This window comes from Herpailurus yagouaroundi, unplaced genomic scaffold (genome assembly GCF_014898765.1).
Source record: "Herpailurus yagouaroundi ecotype Mexico unplaced genomic scaffold, PumYag 189, whole genome shotgun sequence".
NCBI lineage: Eukaryota > Metazoa > Chordata > Mammalia > Carnivora > Felidae > Herpailurus > Herpailurus yagouaroundi.
This window is the reverse complement of record NW_024412420.1, coordinates 3,179,632-3,202,759: the sequence shown is the minus strand read 5'-3', so window position 1 is coordinate 3,202,759 and position 23,128 is coordinate 3,179,632. Positions and strand designations below refer to the sequence as shown.

Here is a 23,128-nt window from a genome sequence, read left to right as displayed (position 1 = left end):
GGAAGGAAGGAAGGAAGGAAGGAAGGAAGGAAGGAAGGAAGGAAGGACCCGACAAAGTACTTAACAATTAACATTATATTATATATAATAATCTATAATTTTGTGCATGCCTTCCCCTAAGCCTGTGAACATATCTAATCTCTTCTTTGCATATCTAGAAAACTCAATTCCTATCATATAGATGGCTTAACACATTAATTGAATGAGATGTGAATGAGTAGATGAACTGTCTATAGATTCCCCTCACCCTCCTGCAAATGTCCCATCTAAGTAAGATGTGTCCTTTTATGTACCCAATTATCCATTTTGCCTTCCTGTGTGCTCGATGTCCTAGTAAATTAAATTCAGTGGCACAATAAATGCTGTATTCAGATCAACCATGTTGGATAGCAATGTCTCAATAACTTAACTACCCCCCAACACCAACACCAAAAAAAGATCATTATTCTCACCTTCCACCTAATTATGACTTTATCATTCCATACCTTCCTCAGGTGCAGCTGAAGCTCCTTCAGGTAGGACAGGCTGTAATTCCCCAGTTTCAGAATTATTTTCCAAATCAGTCATCTGCATTCCTTCCAGACGACCACCTTTAGCAGTAGCCCTCAAAGAGGGAGAAAACAACCTGATATTTTTGTGTAACTAGTCAGCGATACAATAATCTACATTTTCTTCTTGTCCTGAAACTGAGCATGAAACTAAGTAGGGTATATGGCACTAGTGCTTTATTTTTCAAAAAATCCAATAGAAGATTCACAATAAAAGATTAGAAAATGATGGACTGTATCAATGTCATATCCTGGTTGTGATATTGTATCAGTTTTGCAAAATGTTATCATTAGAGGGAAGTACGTAAGGTGTATATAGGATCTCTCTGTTTTATTTCTTAGAACTGCATGTGAACATATAATTATCTCAATAATAATTCTGATTAAAAGATAAAAACAGAAGTCCTAAATAATAAGTTCTTACTAATATAGAAAGACTTTTGAGATATATTACTGAGAAAATAAGGTGTGCTTTATGTACTAAAAAAGCTATATAGTCACAGTTGCTTAAATATGCATAAGAACTGAAAAAACACAGCATATATAAAAAATTAAAAACAGCAGGGAAGTGTGTGGGCAGGGGGTTGGAAAACTAAGCAGATGGGAGACAAAGATGGGGAAATTTTCACTTAATATTCTTTTCTTACTTCCATTTTAACCACTTATTATTAGTATTTAAAGTTTTTGCTTACAAACTACTATAAATTAGGGAAGGGAAAAAAAAAGACACAAACTAGAAAACATCACATAAGCCAGGCTAGTGATACAATTAACTGTAAAGTGAGGGTTAAAGCTAAGGGCTGCAAGGTCACGATCTCGCGGTCTGTGAGTTCGAGCCCCGCGTCAGGCTCTGGGCTGATGGCTCAGAGCCTGGAGCCTGTTTCCGATTCTGTGTCTCCCTCTCTCTCTGCCCCTCCCCCGTTCATGCTCTGTCTCTCTCTGTCCCAAAAATAAATAAACGTTGAAAAAAAAATTTTTTTTAAGCTAAGGGCTGCAGATATTTATAAAGGATTTTACAGTCTAGAAAAAAGTCTACGTTCATAAATATTTAATTGTTATGACTAAAGGCAGATATAAATATCTCCATAACAAACAAAATATAAAAGCTGGTTGTAGCTGCAACGTGAATATGGAATACGTATAAAATCAGGCTAGGTAATGGGGAGGACAAGATAACATCTAATAATTTTAACACCTTTCCACTGCTTAAACTGGAGCTAAATCAGAAAACTAAATTACACCAACTGTTCTTTACATTTGGTAATTATCCAGACCTTAAAACTATATAAAATTAAGTAAATTTAAGGGATGTTATTCTCTCTCTAATTCAAAATCATTTTCAAAGTCTCCAAGGTAGAACTATTCCATTGTTTAAATTTAGAAATATATTTAATATCCATAAAATAGATCAGCAGATGGGTATTAAGGGCTCATCTAGCACGTTCACAGACAATATATCCCATAATCACTTAATCTTTTTAATTGGTAAAAGTTTAATTGACGTGGCTGGGATGTGAGTTTTTGTTTCCCGGGTGAGAGATAAAGGTGATGACTACCAGATAGTATATCCTTTTGAGAAATTCCAACTATGAGTTTTGCAGACATTTTCATAAGAGAAGAGAAAAAAAGTGAAAGTACAAAAGCTGTGTTAAAAATAAAAACGCTAGAATTGCTTTGTTCTGTACAAAACATGCATAGAAGATCTATGACATAATGTAGCCTAGCACAAGAGTCTTAAAAAATGTGGAGCAGGGGCGCCTGGATGGCTCAGTCGGTTAAGCGACCGACTTTGGCCCAGGTTATGATCTCACAGTTTGTGAGTTCGAGCCCCGCTTCGGATTCTGTGTCTCCCCCTCTCTCTGCCCCTCCCCTGCTCATGCTCTGTGTCTGTCTGTCAATAATAAATAAAGGTTAAAAACATTTTTTTTTAAATTAAAAAAAATGACGGGGCGCCTGGGTGGCGCAGTCGGTTGGGCGTCCGACTTCAGCCAGGTCACGATCTCGCGGTCCGTGAGTTCGAGCCCCGCGTCGGGCTCTGGGCTGATGGCTCAGAGCCTGGAGCCTGTTTCCGATTCTGTGTCTCCCTCTCTCTCTGCCCCTCGCCCGTTCATGCTCTGTCTCTCTCTGTCCCAAAAATAAATAAACGTTGAAAAAAAAAAATTAAAAAAAAAAAATGTGGAGCAGATAGAAAAAATAAAAAAATAAAGTAAAATAAATTTTTAAAGAGCTGACACACACAACAAAAACTCACAAGGCAGAATTCACACAAGGTTACACAATATTATTCTCTTAACTTCAGTGATTTCTAACATAACAGAACTTCTAATAACATCTCATTTCATTCCACTAAGAAAAGAAAGTAGGGTCTCTGGTACTTTAGATTTTTTTTTTTTTTCAACGTTTATTTATTTTTGGGACAGAGAGAGACAGAGCATGAATGGGGGAGGGGCAGAGAGAGAGGGAGATACAGAATCGGAAACAGGCTCCAGGCTCTGAGCCATCAGCCCAGAGCCCGACGCGGGGCTCGAACTCACGGACCGCGAGATCGTGACCTGGCTGAAGTCGGACGCTTAACCGACTGCGCCACCCAGGCACCCCGGTACTATAGATTTTAATACAACAAATAAACTTTATATCTGCTAAAAAATTAACGAAGTAGAAATTTATTTTATTCATCATGATATAGACTTAAGAAGTGCTATTGAATAAAGCTATTGGCAATTATTCCACTAAATAAACAAAAGAACTTACCCCAAGGTGACCATTTTCCTCCTTTTCTCAACAGCAGGTAAACCACTGAAAACTGCAACCACAACAGCATCTGAATCCAAAGCTTGACACTGCCGGTCTTCGGATTTGGGCAGAATATCACCGATACTGCCATGTGTTAAGGCTCGGGGAGAACTATGCCTGCTCCCAGACTGAGAGCTTCCTGGGGAACCTACAGAAAAGAAATGGGATACTCTGAAAGAAGGCAAACAAAAGTTCTCTAGTTTCCACTTTAGAATGTCTCACTACATACACATTTTTAAACTGCCGGCAGACTCAAAGCCAATTTAAAGACATATCCCAGGTTTTTTTTTGATGCCAGGTATTTAAAATTAAGGAGTCCAGAATATGAGTCTAATGATTGCATTTTATTACTGACGGGTCTGTTTTTGGGAGATCAAGAACTTTCAAATCAAGTTTCAGCACTGCTGGTGCCTTTAAACATATAAATCTACCTATACCATAACATCAATTTCAAATAACAAACATCTACACACTGAAATTACATTCTGAACTCTCCAAATTTACCTTCAGACAGAGTTTGACAGTCTCCCTTTGAACGGCTATTTTCCCCAGAGTCTATTGCTCTTCGAAGTGACAGACTACCTGCTATACTGGACCGAGCTGGCTTGGGTGAATTACTCTTCTTATTTGTGGCTGCAAAGACATTTGAAAATATCTTTGAATAAGGTAAAATAGCATAAGACTCACTATGCAGGGACTTAGGGGAAGACTAATCTTATGGAAGGTATTCTATCTACTGTGTCCAAAAAACCCAGGACACTGTGGTCCCAAATGGTTTATCTGGGGTTATACACAAAAAGCATTCCTATTTTGCTACTCATGAAGCAAGACCAGAAAAATATCAGTAAACTCCAAAAGAAAAATCCTACCAGATATGAACTCCAATCTCAATGCCAAAGTATTAACAACAAAAAGATAACCCTCCAAACACTTGAAAATTGTAAATTATTGGATTAAAAAGAAAATCAATGAATTAAAAATGAACCACAAATATTTCAAGATGTTTGTGGCTAAGACAATAATTGGGGAAAATGTATATAGCCTTATAATGAATTAGGAAAAAATGAAACTAAGTGACCTAATATGCACTCAAAAAACTAGAAGAAGAACAAAAATAAAGAGTAAGCAGAAGACATGCATTTAAAGGTAATAAACGAGATCAGCAAGGTAGCAGAATGTAAGACCAAAAACTGATTGTCTTTCTATAGATCAGCAAAGAACAACCCAAGAATGAAATTAAGTAAACAATTTTATTTACAATAGCATCAAACAGAATAAAATACTTAGGAAAAAATGTAATAAACATTAAGACTCGTACACTGGAAACTATCAAACACTGTTAAGAGACAAAAAAGATGAAAAAATTTGCATCTTACTGAATCAGGGGCACCTGGGTGGTTCAGTTGGTTAAGCATCTGACTCTTGATTTGGGTTCAGGTCATATCTCGTGGTTTGTGGGACTGAGCCCTATGTCAGGCTCTGTGCTGATGGTGCAGAGCCTGCTTCAGATTCTCTCTCTCCCTCTCTCTTTGCCCCTCCCCTGCGTGCACTCTCTCTCTCTCTCAAAATAAATAAAGGAAGAAAATTAAAAAAAAAATAAAGATGGTGGGAATGCAAGCTGGTGCAGCCACTCTGGAAAACAGTATGAAGGTTCCTCAAAAAACTAAAAATAGAACTACCCTACGACCCAGCAATCGTACTACTAGGCATTTATCCACAGGATACAGGTGTGCTGTTTCGAAGGGACACATGCACCCCCATGTTTATAGCAGCACTATCAACAATAGCCAAAGTATGGTAAGAGCCCAAATGTCCATCAATGGATGAATAAAGAAAATGTGGTGTATATATATATAACAGAGTATTATTCAGCAATCAAAAAGAACGAAATCTTGCTATTTGCAACTACGTGGATGGAACTGGAGGGTATTATGCTAAGTGAAATTAGTCAGAGAAAGACAAAAATCATATGACGTCATTCATATGAGGACTTTAAGAGACAAAACAGATGAACATAAGGGAAGGGAAACAAAACTAATATAAAAACAGGGAGGGGGACAAAACAGAAGAGACTCATAAATATGGAGAACAAACTGAGGGTTACTGGAGGGATTGTGGGAGGGGGATGGGCTAAATGGATAAGGGGCACTAAGGAATCTACTCCTGAAATCATTGTTGCACTATATGCTAACTAATTTGGAGGTAAAATTTAAAAAAGAAAAAAAATTTTTTTTTAAAAAAGAAAGATGGGAAAAATATTGTGTTCATTGATGGGAAGACTTAATATTGTTAACACAGCAACACTTCCAAAATTGATCTACAAATTTAACACAATCCCTATAAAAATTCCAATGGTCTTTTTTCTTCTCCTTCTCCTTTGGGGTGATACAATTTAAATTCAATTTAGTTGTTTTTTCAATTTAAATTCAAGTTAGTTAACACAGAGTGCAGTCTTGGCTTCAGGAGTAGAACCCAGTGATTCATTTCTTACATATAACATCCAGTGCTCATCCCAAAAAGCACCCTCTTTAATACCTATCACCAGTCTTTCTTTCTCATTGCACAAATTGGTGTGCTGATTCTAAATTCATATGAAAAAATCCAGAATACCCAAAAACATCTTGAATGGAGTATTCACACTTCTCATTTCAAAACTTGCTGTAAAATTACACTAACCCAAACTGTATGGTATACTGGTGTAAAGACAGAAATATAGATCATTGGAACAGAATTGAGAGTCCAGAAATAAACCCTTATATTTATAGTCAATTAATTTTTGACAATACACTGGACAAAGGCAAAGAAAGAAAGAAAGAAAGAAAGAAAGAAAGAAAGAAAGAAAAGAAAAGAAAGAAAGAAAGAAAAACATGGACAATAACAACAGTTGGCAAGGATGGAGAAATTGGAACCTTCAACTGGGTTCCAATTAGAAACTGAATGGGAATTTAAAATGGTGGAGCTGCTTTGGAAACAGTTATGGTAATGCCTCAAAAAGTTCCCGTATAACCCAATTCTACTCCTAAGCATATATGCAAGATAAATAAAAATACATATGCCCACACAAAAACATGTTCATGAAGGTTCATAGGACTATTATTCATAAGAGCCAAAAAGTGGAAAAACATTACATGATGCCTATCAACTGGTAAGTAGGTAAACAAAACAGTACACATACAATGAAGTTGTGATTCAGCAATAAAAAGGAATGAAATAATACATGCTACAACACTGATGACCCTTGAAAATGTTATGCTAAGTGAAAGAAGCCAGACACAAAAGGCCTCATATTATATGATTCTATTTACGTGAAACTCCAGAAGAAGTAAAACCATGCAGAGAAAATATACTAGAGGTTACCAGGGTTCAGTGAGAGGGAAAAATAGAGTGACTGTTCACGGGAATGGAGTTTTTGGGGAGAAAGGTGATGAAATGTTCTAGACAGTGTTCTAGATAATGGTGATCATCACACAACCTTGTGTCTATATTAAAAACTGTTGAATTGTACACTTAAAGAAGAAGATGTGAGAAAATATTAAGACAAATTTTTCCTCTACAATGTATATATAAATAATAATGTGATCCTTAACCAATAATGCATTATACTAATGCATTAATAGAAACAAAGGTAGAATTTAATGTAATAAAAAGGCAGAAGATAACAGATGAAATCAATCTAAGAACTAGGCCTTTTTTTTTTTTTTTTAAATAAGAGACTGTGCCAGTGCGGGAGGGGCAGAGAGAGGGAATTTTTTTTTTTTTTTTAATTTACATCCAAATTAGTCAGCATAGGGGCGCCTGGGTGGCGCAGTCGGTTGAGCGTCCGACTTCAGCCAGGTCACGATCTCGCAGTCCGTGAGTTCGAGCCCTGCGTCAGGGTCTGGGCTGATGGCTCAGAGCCTGGAGCCTGTTTCCGATTCTGTGTCTCCCTCTCTCTCTCTCCCTCCCCCGTTCATGCTCTGTCTCTCTCTGTCCCAAAAATAAATAAATGTTGAAAAAAAAATTCAAATTAGTCAGCATATAATGCAATAATGATTTCAAGAGTAGGACCCAGTGATTCATCCTCTACATAAAACACCCAGTGCTCATCCCAGCAGGTGTCTTCCTTAATGTCCCTTGCCCATTTAGCCCATCCCTCCCCACCCAAAACCCCTCCAGCAACCCTGTTTGTTCTCTGTATTTAAGAGTCTCTTGTGTTTTGTCCCCCTCCCTGTTTTTATATTATTTTTGCTTCCCTTCCCTTATGTTCATCTGTTTTGTATCTTAAATTCCACACGAGAGAAGTCATATATTTGTCTTTCTTTAATTTTGCTTAACATAATACACTCTATTTCCATCCACGTTGTTGCAAATGGCAGGATTTCATTCTTCTTGACTGCCAAATAATACTCCATCGTGTGTGTGTGTGTGTGTGTGTATGTATATATATGTATATGTGTGTGTGTGTGTGTGTGTGTGTGTGTGTGTGTGTGTGTATACACACCATATCTTCTTTATCCATTCATCTATTGGCGGACATTTGGGCTCTTTCCATACTTTGGCTATTGTTGCTAGTGCTGCTATAAACATTGGGGTGCATGTGCCCCTTCAAAACAGCACACCTGTATCCCCTGGATAAATACCTAGTAGTGCAATTGCTGGGTTGTAGGGCAGTTCTAGTTTTAATTTTTTTGAGGAACCTCCATACTGGTTTCCAGAGTGGCTGCACCAGTTTGCATTCCCACCAGCAGTTCAAAAGGGTGCCTCTTTCTCCACATCCTCACCAACATCTGTTATTGCCCAAGTTGTTAATTTTGGCCATTCTGACAGGTGTGAAGTGGTATCTAATTGTGGTTTTGATTTGTATTTCCCTGATGGTGAGTGGTGCTGTGAGCATCTTTTCATGTGTCTGTTAGCCATCTTGGTGTTTTCTTTGGAAAAGTCTCTATTCATGTCTTTTGCCCATTTCTTCATTGGATTTTTTTTTGGGGTGTTGAGTTTGGTAAGTTCTTTATAGATTTTTGGATACTAATCCTTTATCTGATATGTCATATGCAAACATCTTCTCCTATTCTGTCAGCTGCCTTTTAGTTTTGCTGACTGTTTCCTTTGCTGTGCAGAAGCTTTTTATCTTGATGAGGTGGTCCCAGTAGTTCATTTTTGTATTTGTTTCCCTTGCCTCCAGAGACATGTTGAGTAAGAAGTTGCTCTGGCTGAGGTCAGAGAGGTTATTGCCTGTCTTCTCCTCCAGGATTTTGATGGCTTTCTGTCTAGCGTTTAAGTCTTTCATCCATTTTGAGTTTATTTTTGTGTGTGGTGTAAGAAAGTGGTCCAGGGTCATTTTTCTGCATGTCGTTGCCCAGTTTTCCCAACACCATTTGCTGAAGAGATTGTCTTTATTCCATTGGATATTCTTTCCTGCTTTGTCAAAGATTAGCTGGCCATACATTTGGGAGTCCATTTCTGGATTCCTTAGTCTGTTCCACTGATCTATGTGTCTGTTTTTGTGCCAGTACCATACGGTCTTGATGATTACAGCTTTTTAATACATCTTGAAGTCTGGAATTATGATGCCTCCAGCTTTGGTTTTCTTTTTCAGGATTGCTTTGGCTATTTGGAGTCTTTTCTGGTTCCATACAAATTTTACGATTGTTTGTTCTAGCTCTGTGAAGCATGTTGTGTTATTTTGATAAGGATTGCATTAAACATGTTGATTGCTTTGTGTAGTATTGACATCTTAACAATATTTATATTCTAATCCATGAGCAGGGAATATTTTTCAATTTTTTATGTGTCATCTTCAATTTCTTTCTTAGGTTTTTATGTTTTTTTAGTGTATAGATTTTTCACCTCTTTGGTTAGGTTTATTCCTAGGTATTTTATGGGTTTTGGTGCAATTGTAAATGGGATCAATTCTTTGATTTCTCTTTCTGCTGCTTCTCCATATTGGTGATTATAAATTCAATTGATTTCTGTGCGCTGATTTTATATCCTGTGACTTTGCTAAATTCATGGATCAGTTCTAGCAGTTTTATGGTGGAATCTTTTGAATTTTCCATATAATGTCTGTGAAGAGTTAAAGTTTGACTTCCTCCCTGCTGATTTATATGCCTTTTATTTCTTTGTCTGGTCAGACTGCTAGAGCTAGGACTTCCAATACTGTGAATAGTAGTGGTGAGAGTGGACATCCTTGTCGTGTTCCTGGCCATAGGGGGAAAGTCTCAGTTTTCCCCATTGAGGATGATATTAGCAGTGGGTGTTTCATATATGGCTTTTATGATCTTGAAGTATGACCCTTTTATCTGTACTTTCTTGGAGGTTTTTATCAAGAAAGGATACTGTATTTTGTCAAATGCCTTCTCTGCATCTATTGAGAGGATCATGTGGTTCTTATTCTTTCTTTTATTTACGTAATGTATCACATTGATTGTTTTGCGGATACTGAACCAGCCCTACACCCCAGGTATAAATCCCACTTGATTGTGGTGAATAATTCTTTTAATGTACAGTTGGATCCGGTTGGCTAGTATCTTGTTGAGGATTTTGCATCCATGTTCATCAGAGAAATTGGGTCTGTAGTTCTTCTGTAGTTCTTTTTAGTGGGATCTGGTTTTGGAATCAACATAATGTTGGCCTTATAGAATGAGTTTGCAAGTTTTCTTCCCATTTCTATTTTTTGGAACAGCTTCAAAAGGATAGGTATAACTCTTCTTTAAATATTTGGTAGAATTCCCCTGGAAAGCCATCCGGCCCTGGACTCTTATTTTCTGGAAGAGTTTTGATTACTAATTCAATTTCTTTACTGGTTATGGGTCTGTTCAAATTTTCTATTTCTTCCTGTTTCAGTTTTGGTACTTCATATGTTTCTAGGAATTTGTCCATTTCATCCAAACTGCCTAATTTATTGGCATGTAATTGTTCATTATATTCTTATTGTTTGTATTTCTGCAGTGCTGGCTGTGATCTCTCCGCTTTCATTCTTGATTTTATTTATTTGGGTCCTTTCCCTTTTCTTTTTGATCAAACTGGCTAAGGGTTTATCAATTTTGTTAATTCTTTCAAAGAATCAGCTCCTGGTTTCATTGATCTGGTTTTTTGTTTGTTTGTTTGTTTTTAATTTCGAAAGCATTGATTTCTGCTGTAATCTGTATTATTTCCTGTCTTCTGCTGTTTTAGGGTTTTACTTGCTATTCTTTTTGCAGCTCTTTAAGGTGTTAGGTTAGGTTATATATCTGAGACCTTTCTCCCTTCTTTAGGAAGGCCTGGATTGCTATATACTTCCCTCTTATGACTACCTTTGTTGCATCCCAGAGGTTTTGGGCTATGGTGTTATCATTTTCATTGGCTTCCATGTACTTTTCAATCTCCTCTTTAACTTCTTGGTTAACCCATTCATTCTTTAGTAGGAGGTTCATTAATCTCCTATTGTCTTTCCAATTTTTTTCTTATAGCTGATTTTGAGTTTCACAGTGTTGTGATCTGAACAGTATGATCTTGATTTTTTTGTACTTACTGAGGGCTGATTTGTGTCCCAATATGCGATCTATTCTGGAGAATGTTCCATGTGCACTCGAGAAGAATGTGTATTCTGCTGCTTTAGAATGAAATATTCCGAACATATCTGTTAAGTCCATCCAGTCCAGTGTGTCACTCAAAACCATTGTTTCCTTGTTGATTTTCTGCTTAGATGATCTGTCCGCTGCTGTAAGTGGGGTGTTGAAGTCCCCTACTATTATGGTATTATTATCAATGAGTTTCTTTATGTTTGTGATTAATTGATTTATATATTTGGGTGCTCCCACCTTGGAGGCATAAATGTTTAAAACTGTTAGATCTTCTTAGTGTATAGACCCCTTAATTATGATATAATGCCCTTCTTTATCTCTTGTCACAGTCTTAATTTTAAAATCTAGATCATCTGATACAAGTATGGCTACTCCAGCTTTCTTTTGATGACCATTAGCATGATAGATGGTTCTCTGTCCCCTTACTTTCAATCTGAAGATGTCTTTAGGTCTAAAATGGGTCTCTTGTAAACAGCATACAGGTGGATCTTGTCTTCTTATCCATTCTGACACCCTATGTCTTTTGATTGGAACATTTAGTCCATTGACATATAGAGTGAGTACTGAAAGATACAAATTTATTGCCATTGTGTTGCCTGTAGAGTTGGGAGTTTTTGGTGTGTTCTCTGGTCCTTTCTAGTCTTTGTTGCTTTTGGTCTTTTTTGTTTTGTTTTGTCTTTTCTGAGAGGGAGAGAGAATCTTAAGCAGGCTCCACTCCCAGTGAGGAGCCCAAAGCAGGGTTCAGGGCTCAAACTCACAACCGTGAGATCATGTCCTGAGCCAAGATCAAGAGTCAGATGCTTAACTGACTAAGCCACACAGAAACCCCAGAACTAGGGCTTTGAAGAGACAAATAAAATGGACAAATCTCTAGCAAGTCAAATCAAAGGACAAAATAAGGAAACACATATAAGTGAAAAAGTTAACACCCTGTATTCAGAGGACTCTTTACAATTTAAGAGATCAGAATAAGTGAAATATACCAACAAATTTAAGTATTTAATAAAATGAGTAATTTTCTAGGAAAATTAATTATGGAAACTGGTGTAAGAAGGAGAAATATGAGACCAATAAATACAGAGAAATTAAAAAGGCTCTTAAAGTTGTTTCCCTGAAAGAAGTACTAAATGATTTTATGAATGAGTTTCATTAAACTTTTAAGGAGCAGATAAGATGTTATTTTAACAATTTCACAGAACAGAAAAGGACAAAAGCTTCTGAATTTCTTCAGTGGCATAAAACTGGAATTCAAATTGGTTAAGGATAATGTAACAAAAATACAACTCGATTTTACTTATGGCTACCATAGTCAAGAATCCTAAGTAAAATATTAGTGAACTGAATATTGATATTCAGTATATTAAGAACAATTACAAATAACCAAAACCTAGTAGGATTCATCTACTATTTCAAGAATGGTCAACATTAGATACAGAATGTAATTCTCTAAGTTAACAAAGTAATGGGAAAAACAGTATGATCATTTTGCCAGATGCCCAAAAAAGCATAATTCTATACAACTTCTTCATAAACAAAAAACAACCTCTTAGTAAGGAGAAAAAGAGGTAGTTTGGTATAATGGTCAAAGTCATAGTCTCTGAGGTTTAAGCTCTTTGCTCTGCCAATTACCACTGAAATTCTGACAATACTGTTTAATGCCCTGTGCCTCTGTTTATCTATCTGTAAATTGAGGATAAAAACAACTTGCCTCAGAGTTGCTGTTGGGATGTGACTTATGAATGATATCCAGCACATAGTAAACAGTGGTACTTACTGTACATAGTAATTATTAACAATAGAAGGATGTATCATTTACAAAAATTTTTTTAATGCTTATTTATTTTTGAGAGAGAGAGAGACAGAATGTGAGCAGGGGAGGGGCAGAGAAAGGGAGACACAGAATGTGAAGCAGGCTCCAGGCTCTGAGTTGTCAGCACAAAGCCCAACACAGGGCTCAAACTCATGCACCATGAGATCATGACCTGAGCCGAAGTCAGAAGCTAAACTTGACTGACCCATCTAGGTGCCCAGATGTATCTTTAAAAAAAAAAAAAAAGTTTATTTATTTTGAGAGAGAGGGAGTGAGCACAAGCAAGGGAGGAGCAGAGAGAAGTGGGGAGACAGAATCCCAAGCAAGTCAGTGCAGAGCCTGATGCAGGCCTGATCCCATGAACCCGTGAGCTTATGACCTGGGCCGCAGTCAAGAGCTGGGTGTTCAACCAACTGAGCCATCCAGGCAACCCTGAAGGATGTCTTTTAATTTAGTAAAAACTACTTATTAAAACAAATAGCAAAGTTTGTACTTGAGTAAAAAATGAAAGGAATTTCTAAACAGAATTCAAAACATAATAAAAATTTCTACTACTGCTATTAGTTAACATAGTTTTGAGGTCCTAGCCTACCTAGATGGTGCAAAATGAAAAGTAAATAAGCAATAAAGGAATAAACTGATTATTTGCTGATAATACAATCATCTACTTAAAAATTCTAGATAATTGACTGCAAACCTTACGGCTTTAAAATTTTCACTAAGTGGGCTAAATACAAGACAAACATGTAAAAACAATAGTCCTCCTACTATGACAAATAATTAGAAAAGATTATGGAGGGGAAAGAGATCCCATTACCAATAGCAACCTAAGTTATAACCTATCTGGAAATAAATATAACAAGACAGATACAGAACTTACACGAAGAAAACTAAAACTATGAAATGACCAAAATAAATAGGAGAAATACCACATTCCCAGATGTTAATGTTTTAAAACTGAAAAGATGTCAATTTTCCAAATTAAGTGTTATTAAATGCACGAAATAATGCAATTTCAGTCAAAATCTTTTTCTGGAAGAGTAAATGTGCAAGAACCATCAAGAATATTTTGAAAACAAAACCAAAATGAAGGTAAATAATTACTGTACTACAAACTGTAAAACTACAGTAGTTAATAACACAATAAATATTCAGTTGAACAATATCAAACTGCTGTTCTTGCAGGTCAAAAACAGTTGCATGTTGGCAATTTCATATGACTCAACCCCTATGAATGAATTTAAAAACAGAATCATGCAAATATGGGAATTTGGGTCTGTTAATAAAGGATGCACTAAATATTATTGGATGAACTAGATTCTTCAAAAAACATGGTTTTTTTGGGGGGGAATCAATGAACTTACCTCACACATCATCATGAAAAGCAAATTATATTTGTTATAATGATACAAACATTGAAAAGTTAAAAAAAAAACACCATAAGAAAACAAGGGTCAGGGGCGCCTGGGTGGCGCAGTCGGTTAAGCGTCCGACTTCAGCCAGGTCACGATCTCGCGGTCCGGGAATTTGAGCCCCGCGTCGGGCTCTGGGCTGATGGCTCAGAGCCTGGAGCCTGTTTCCGATTCTGTGTCTCCCTCTCTCTCTGCCCCTCCCCCGTTCATGCTCTGTCTCTCTCTGTTGCAAAAATAAATAAATGTTGAAAAAAAAAATTAAAAAAAAAAAAAACAAGGGTCATTTTTATAAACCTGGAGTTGAAAAGGCCTTCCAAATAAAAACATTAAGCCCCAAACCCATAAATACTATTAATAGACCTAAAATTAAAAATGTAAAACTTTTGTTTAGCAGAAAAAGACAAAACAGTGACAACAGGAGGGAAGTATTTGCAAAAATATAACAAAAACTTTTTGCAAAACTCTATCCAAAAAGCATTATTTCTTCTGTTGGTTTTAGATTGTCATTTCCTCGACAACTAGATGAGACTAGTTGAGATGTATAGTTGAGATGTATAGTGTCCGTTGAGATGTATAGTGTCCATTTGTATTTTTTCTTATGTTAACAGCCTAATCATAACTTTTACTCATTTTTCAAGATAATTTTTTTTAGTTTTTTAATGTTTTTATTTATTTTTTGAGAGAGACTGAGACAGTGAAAGCAGGGGAGGGGCAGAGAGAGAGGGAGACACAGCCTCTAGGCTCCAAGCTGTCAGCACAGAGCCCAATGTGGGGCTCAAACCCACAAACTGTGAGATCATGACCTGAACTGAAGCTAGATGCTTAACCAACTGAGCCACCCAGATGCCCCCTTTTACAATCCTTTTTCTATTGAACTGTCATGATTATTTTAGGAGAATTCTATGCATTTGGCAATCATCCTCTCTCCTACTCATCTCTACTGGATTACTGCCATCAGTATCTAGCATTAATATACCCCATTTTAATAAACACACACATAGCCCAGAAATAAATGCTCACATATATGGTCAAATGATTTTGTCTTTCTTTTTTTTTAATGTAATCTCTGCACCCAATGTGGGGCTCAAACTTAAAACCTGAGATCAAGAATCACATGCTCTACTGGGGCACCTGGGTGGCTCAGTTGGCTAAGCATCCAACTTTGGCTCATGTCATAATCTCCCAGTTTGTGAGTTTGAGCCCTGTGTCGGGCTCTGTGCTGACCACTCAGAGCCTGGAGCCTGCTTTGGATTCTGTGTCTCCCTCTCTCTCTGCTCCTCCCCACTCATGCTCTCTCTCTCTCTCAAAAATAAACATAAAAAAAATTTTTTTTAAATAAAAAAACAGAAAGGGGTGGGGGGACTAGGTGGCTCAGCCGGTTGAGCATCCAACTTCGGCTTAGGTCATGATCTCATGGTTCATGGGTTCGAGCCCCGCTTCAGGCTCTGTGTTGACAGCTCGGAGTCTGGAGCCTGCTTCAGATTCTGTGTCTCTATCTCTCTCTCTTTGCCCTTCTCCCGCTCACACTGTCTCTCTCTCAAAAATAAATAAACATTAAAAAAAAAAAAAAAAAAAGAATCACATGCTTTATTGACTGAGCCAGCCAGTGCCCCTCTAATGATTTTCAACAAGGGTATCAACATCACTCAGTGATGAGATGAAAATCTTTTCAGCAAATGGTGCTAGGAAAGCTGATACATTTGGACCCTTACCTAATACCATATACAAAATTAATTAACAATAGATCAAAGACATTTATAAATGTAAGATCTAAAACTACAAAACTCTTACAAGAAAACATAGGGGTGGGGCGCCTGGGTGGCGCAGTCGGTTAAGCGTCCGACTTCAGCCAGGTCACGATCTCGCGGTCCGTGAGTTCGAGCCCTGCGTCGGGCTCTGGGCTGATGGCTCAGAGCCTGGAGCCTGTTTCCGATTCTGTGTCTCCCTCTCTCTCTGCCCCTCCCCCGTTCATGCTCTGTCTCTCTCTGTCCCAAAAATAAATAAACGTTGCAAAAAAAAAAAAAAAAAAAAACATAGGGGAAAGCTTAACATCAGGTTCAGCAATGCTTTTTTCCTTTTCTGCAATGCTTTTTTGAAATATGACACCAAAGCACAGGCAACAAAAGAGAAAGAAAAAGATACATTGGACTTGAGCAAAATTAAAAACTTTTACTGTCAAAGGATACCATCAACAAAGTGAAAAGGGAACCCACAGTTTAGGAAAAAATATTTGCAAATTATATTATGGGATCAGAGATTAATATCCAGAATACAGAGAACTCTTGAAACTCAAAACTAAAAAGCCAACCCAGGGTGCCTGGCTGGCTCAGCTGGTAAAGCATGCAACTCTTGATCTCAGGTTTTAAGTTTGAGCCCCACATTAGGTATAGAGATTACTTAAAAATAAAATCTTTAAAAAAACAACACCCCCCCCAAACAAAAACTCATTTCAAAAATGGGCAAAGGATCTGAACAGACATTTCTTTAATGAAATGAAAAAATATATAAATGGCTAATAAACACTTTTAAAAATGTTCAACATCACTAATAAATGTGAATCAAAAGCACAGTAAGACAACAAGATACCATTTCACACCCATTAATATGGCTATTATCAAAAACAAAACAAAAAACAGAAAACAGTAAATGATGGGGAAGATGTGAACAAACTAGAATGCTTGTGCACTATTAGGTAGGAATGTAAAATGGTGCAACCTCTATGGAAAATACTATGGCAGTTCCTCAAAAAATTAAAAAGCAAATTACCATATGATCCAGCAATTCTACTTTTGGGTATATATGTCCAGAAAAATAGAAAGCAGGGTCTTGAAGAGATGAACACCCATCCTCAGAGTTGCATTATTTGAAACAGCCAAAAAGTAGGTGTCAACCCCTGTCCATCAGAGGATGAATGGATAAATGAAATGTGGTGTATATATATACAATCAAATATTTTTTCCAGGCTTAAAAAGGAATGACATTCTGACACATGATATAATATAGATGAACCCTGAAGACATTATGTGAAAGTGAAATAAGCCAGACACAAAAAGACAAATACTGTATGAGTTCCACTTATATGAGATATCTAAAATAGTCAAGTTCATAGAAACAGGAAGTGGAATGGTGGTTGCTAGGGGTTGGGTGGGTGATGGAAATGGGGAGTTATTATTTAATTGGTACAAAGTTTCAGTTTTACTAGATGAAAAAAGTTCTGTGAATGGACAGTGGTGATGGTTGTACAACAGTATGAAAGGACTTAATGCTACTGAACTATACACTTAAAAATAGCTAAAATGGTAAATTTTATGTTATGTACTTTTTTTTAAATTTTTTTTTCAACGTTTATTTATTTTTGGGACAGAGAGAGACAGAGCATGGAAGGAGGAGGGGCAGAGAGAGACAGAGCATGAACGGGGGAGGGGCAGAGAGAGAGGGAGACACAGAATCGGAAACAGGCTCCAGGCTCCGAGCCATCAGCCCAGAGCCTGACGCGGGGCTCGAACTCACGGACCGCGAGATCGTGACCTGGCTGAAGTCGGACGCTTAACCGACTGCGCCACCCAGGCGCCCCTATGTTATGTACATTTTACCACAGTAAAAAAGAAACAGGTATAAAAAAAAAAAGCATATAGGCTTAGAAAGTGAAAACACAGACAGATAACAGAAAACTCTTTCTTGACTTCACACCCCTTCCAGATACAACCTGATTCATTATGCAACTTCTTGAAGAAGCTGTGCAATAATGCTTCAGTTTCTCACTAGATCTACCCTGCTACACTCCTCAGTGGGAATGGTTCTAAAAAGGGCCACCCACACTTCAACTTGACACCTCTCAATGGTATAACCACTCCCACTTCTTTTGCTTCTCAATTTCCTTTATTGGACACCCTTCATTACCATGTCTTTAAATGTTAAAGTGCCCCAGAGCCAAAATTTCTCTTTGCCATTTAAACTCCTTCCATACTTGATCTAATTCACTCCCTGACTTTAAACAACATCTGCCACTGTTGACGCCTAACTGTTTATATCCAGCTTTGACCTCATAAGCTTCATACTTATTTACCATCCATCTACCTACAAGACATTATACTAGGATAACTAATAGACATCTCAATCCTAACAAGTTTAGTTTTGTTTTTTTGGGTTTTTTTGAGAGAGAGACAGAGTACGTGTGGGAGGTAAGTGGGAGAGAGTGAGTAGGGGAGAGGTGTAGAGAGAGAGGGAGAAAGAGAGAGAAAACCCCAAGCATTCTCCATGTCCAGAGTGGAGTCCATTGTGTGGCTTGATATTATCACTATGAGATCAAGACCTGAGCCAAAATCAAGAGTCAGGCACTTAACCAACTGAACCACCCAGGTACCCCATTAAACCTAGAATGTTTAAACAAGAATTCCAAATTTCCTGCCACCACCTCCCCCAACTCCTACACCAGCTTTTTCCTTATTTCCTAAATTAATGATAGCATCAGTCACTAAGTTGCTTAGGACAAAAACTTAAATATCATTCTTAGTTTTTTTTCTTTCCCTACAAACTATCCAGCCTTTCCACACCAGGGTTGTGAGTGGAGAACAGAGTCTTCTTGGTCTAAAATATCCATTGTATGTAATGAACTAATTTCTCTCCTATGTATCTAGAATAGTAATAGTTATGTACCACCCTTCGGAGAATTAAGAAAGATAGGAACCCCAGTCAAGAAGGGCTGCTAGAAAATGAGCAAGTCCACTTCTCCACTGCAGTAACTCCAGAATAGGTCACCATATTTCATATACACTCTCAACCCCTTTTAGACCTTTCTCCATACAACAAGCAAAGTAATCTTTGTAAAAGGTAAATCAGATCATAAATGCCACTGCCATCCCCCCACCACCTCGATTTTCATTCTCTAGAGACTTGCTTCTAAAATCAGAATAAAACTCCTATCTAGGTCTTACAAGGCCCTATCTGATCTAGATCCTGCCTACCTCTCTGACTTATCCCCTAGTATTCTCCCTTCTGCTTTGTTTATCATATTCAACCATACTGGTCTTCCTTCAAGTATTCAAATATGCGGAGCAAATCCTGTCTCAGTGAATCCGCATCTTCTGTTCTGTTTACCCTGAAAAATGGTTCCCACAGATCTTTGCATGGCTGCCACCTTCTCAACCTTTAGGTCTCAGTTCAAAAGCTGCCTCCTCAGAGACTTTCTCTTACTTCCCTAACCTAAGTAGCACACTCCTCATCTTCCTATCCCATTCCTGTTTCCTTCACAGCACTTTTTACTAACTGAAAGTATCTTTACTTGTCTACACGTTTTAATGTCCGATTTCCACCACATGAATTTATGAATGTAAGATCCAAGAGGTTAAGTATTCTGTCTTGTTTGCTGTCCAGCACAGAATATTCAATCAAGAAATATTAGCTCTTGGGGCACCTGGGTGGCTCAGTTGGTTGAGCGTCTGACTTCAGCTCAGGTCACGATCTCACAGTCTGTGAGTTCGAGCCCCGCGTCGGGCTCTGTGCTGACAGCTCAGAGCCTGGAGCCTGCTTCTGATTCTGTGTCTCCCTCTCTCTCTGCCCCTCCCCCGCTCATGCTCTGTCTCTCTGTCAAAAATAAATGAACATTAAAAAAAAAAAGAAATATTAGCTCTATATAGAAAATCTACAGTCAGTTCTGAATAGGAAAAAAGGCTATATGTATTTGTAGTCTTAAGTCATTATAAGAGAGGTGTTTAAATATTATTATTCTAAAAATAACCCATCCTCTAGCTTCCCAAATGACACACAGAGAAATGACACTAATAGGATCTTTTCCACTTACAGTTTCGTATGTAACAACCAGCAATTGATGACTTTGCCAAGAGCTCCATTCCCAAATCCTGTAATCTGCCAGAGTTTTCGGTTCCACATGCAGCCAGAGCTGCCTGGTCAGCAGAAAAAAGGCTTGCCTGCATGTCTCCAGAAGCAGCATTGCTGCCTTTGATTTCTGAAAGTGTATTCTTTACATCAGTTTTCATACATCGAACTTCAGCCATTTGAGTTTTGAGTCTTTTTAGCATCTTTAAATCAGAGGGAACTCGCCACATTGCCTGCTGCTTCCTTTGGTCTTTATCTTTTCGAGAATATGATGCTTTAGACAGAAAGTTGTAAGTCATGTTAATAGAGACTTCTATTAAATCGTTCTATCATACAGTCAATATATGCAAACTTGAGGTGTAAAAAGCTAAGGTGCTCTGGTGGAATCAACAATTAAAAGCATGCATTAAATTCCATTAATGAAAATAAAGATAGATCCAAGTATCCTAATTTTATCCATACCTTCAAAGTTAGAGTCTGGATCACAATATAATCACTCAAATCAGAATAGTTACCTAATTCTAAAGTTTTAAAAAGCTGCCTTATTGCCTGCCTGTGCTTTCTTCTTTATACTTCTCCATTTTCTCAAATTTCCTATGCTGAGCTTTTATCATCTTCATAACTGACAAAAATGAAAAAAAAAAAAAGAACCCAAAAACCTAGAATCCAAATTAAGTAGTCAAATCTGCTATACATAGTATACAAAAAATATATATTCCATCTAAGTCTAAGAAGGTTTCCAGTGTAGTTACAGCTATTAAGTGCCATAGAACAACATAAAATACTTCCCCATCAGTCTTTGCAGCTTCTAAAGTAACAATGTTTTCTCTCTTCCCAGAGAAAGTAGTTGTTTTTCACCCACCCCACTCCTCAAATATTAAAATAGAGGTATAAGTAAGGAAACTACAGACTTTCTACTGCAGAAAGGAAAAAGATATCAATATTTTGAAAATCAAAGAATGTTATGACAGACTCAAAGCAAAAAGAAACCAAGCCTTACCCCCCACCTAAAAAAACAAAAATGGGGGACCAATAGCCACTAAATAAAAAAGAACAAGTCCTTTATTAGCAGGAATGACAGCTGAAACAGCCTGCCTTCTAGTATAGAAGATGAAGTGCTGTAGAAAGTAAACACTGTAATGTGTTCGACAGCCAATCCCCCACTTCTACCTAGCAGAAAGGACTCAGATTGTGTTCAGGTATCAGGCAGTAGGCAGCAATGTGCTCAGGGAGGTTAGATCCCTCCTTTGGCCCCAGGACATACGAGAGTCTAGAACTGGTTCATTCTTCTGACAGTGTTTAGGGTGGGTACATCACTCAGCTAGCCAAAAGTCTGGGGTGGAAGTGCTTCTGAGAAAGATTTTCTATCTTGATAGGGAGATTTTACTGTCTTTGTTTATTTAAGAAACATCCATAAAGAGCTTACTGAATGTCAGATATTTTAAGGAAATTAAGTCATTTAATCCTCTCATATCAATCCTCTGAGGTAACTAAATACTATTATTATCTCCATTTTATAAATGAGCTAAGTAAGGACAGATTTTAGAAATCTAGGATTTAGTCTCAAATCTACCATTTAGTTGCTGTAACTTTCTCTAAGTCCACCAACTTCTGAGTCCATTATTTACTTGTAAAATGAAGACAATAATATACACATAACAGGGCTGTCATGAGGCTCAGAAGACACAATGTTTGTGAAAGCACTCTGTGGTGTAATCCTCCATCCAACCCCTTTCCACCAGGATGTCAGAAATGTTTTCTAAAACCCAAATCAGTTATTATTTTCTATTGCTTTCCTGCTGACAATCATTCACGAAAGCACCAGCGTGGAACACGAGGCCCATTATCTGATTCTACCCTACCTCTCAGTGGTTTTATCTTCTACCTCTACCCCAAACATATTCCAATGTTTTGGTATTACCTGCAACTCTGTAATACATAGGCAATGCTATATCCCCTTATGCTTTTCACATGTTCTATTTCCGGTGCTCCCTCTGTTAACTCAAGCCCATCAGATGAAATCTGAAATGTCTACTTCTTTAGGCACCTAAACCACCAATTGCCTCACTTCTTCCAAATCAATTCTGACCCAATTTTGTATAATACTTAAGAGTATACTTCTACTACAGCACTTTACACATTATAGTAAGAAAGACAAACATACAGACTGAAAAACCAAAGGGTAGAGATAACATCTTAGTGATCTTTGTATTCCAGGCCGAACAGCTTATGGCACAAGATATTCACAATTTTTATTTATTTATTTTTGAGAGAGCAAGCAAAGGAGGGGCAGAGAGGGGGACAGAGGATCCTGAGAGAGAGAGAGAGAGAGAGAGAGAGAGCGAGCGCACAGAGGAAGGGCAGAGAGAGAGAGAATCCCAAGAAGGCTCCACACTGTCAGCACAGAGCCCGTGACTTAGGGCTTGATCTCAAGAACCGTGAGATCACGACCTGAGTCAAAATCAAAAGTCAGACAATTAACCAAGTCAGCTTACCCAACTGAGCCACCCAAGAGCTCCACAAGATATTTCAAAATGTTTTCCTAAACAAAATCTAGTACTCCACATCTACATGGACTTAAATATGAAAATCTGTATTAACCCACATGGCCCAGTTTATTATTACTAGAAACTGACAAGAACTTTAAAAAGTAAAAATCCCAAATGGGAAAATATAAAAAAAAATTTAAACAAACCTCCATCAGCTGATAATCAAACAACTACCAAGATTGTTTGAAATGCTAGGCACTGTGCTGGGCAGGACATACAACAGTGAACAAGACAAACCCTCAGTCTTTGCTCTCACAAAGCTCTCAGTCCAGCTGGAAAAATGAAAAATAATCTATTTCAGTACCATGTGATAACTGCCAAGACAGGAAAGTGTAATGGGATCTTATACCACAGGAACCTGACAATTTAAAGAAAGTTACTGCGCTGAAAATAAGAAGCTTTCCTGAATGTGCCAAGTTACAAGGTTAATTAGAATTGAGAATCTCATCTGTAACCATTCTTTCATATCATTCAGTTATGGCCTTCAAGATTGATAGTTCTTTAAAGCTTCTCCTCCAGATTTCAGCATCAATCAATGCTACCACCATTCTGCTCACCTAAGCTTTTTCAGAATCATTAGCACATGCCACTCAATTGCCAAGCCCTGTAATTGTAACTTCACAAGATTCCACATACTACC

General features: G+C 37.6%; 1 protein-coding gene across 6 annotated transcripts in view; it reads right to left on the bottom strand.

The window, feature by feature from the left end:
- The window catches only part of TRIM37 (tripartite motif containing 37), a 147,802-nt gene that overhangs the window by 27,140 nt on the left and 97,534 nt on the right, over window positions 1–23,128 (bottom strand). For 2 of the 6 annotated variants that reach the window (XM_040496984.1, XM_040496983.1), the window contains exons 19-22: window positions 19,905–20,213; window positions 3,846–3,974; window positions 3,300–3,489; window positions 486–625 (exon numbers count right to left, since the gene is read on the bottom strand). In XM_040496984.1, the coding sequence (XP_040352918.1) occupies window positions 486–625; window positions 3,300–3,489; window positions 3,846–3,974; window positions 19,905–20,213 (768 nt within the window). The remainder of the gene's footprint in view (window positions 1–485; window positions 626–3,299; window positions 3,490–3,845; window positions 3,975–19,904; window positions 20,214–23,128) is intronic. The other 4 variants (XM_040496985.1, XM_040496986.1, XM_040496988.1 and 1 more) reach the window with 4 other exon arrangements.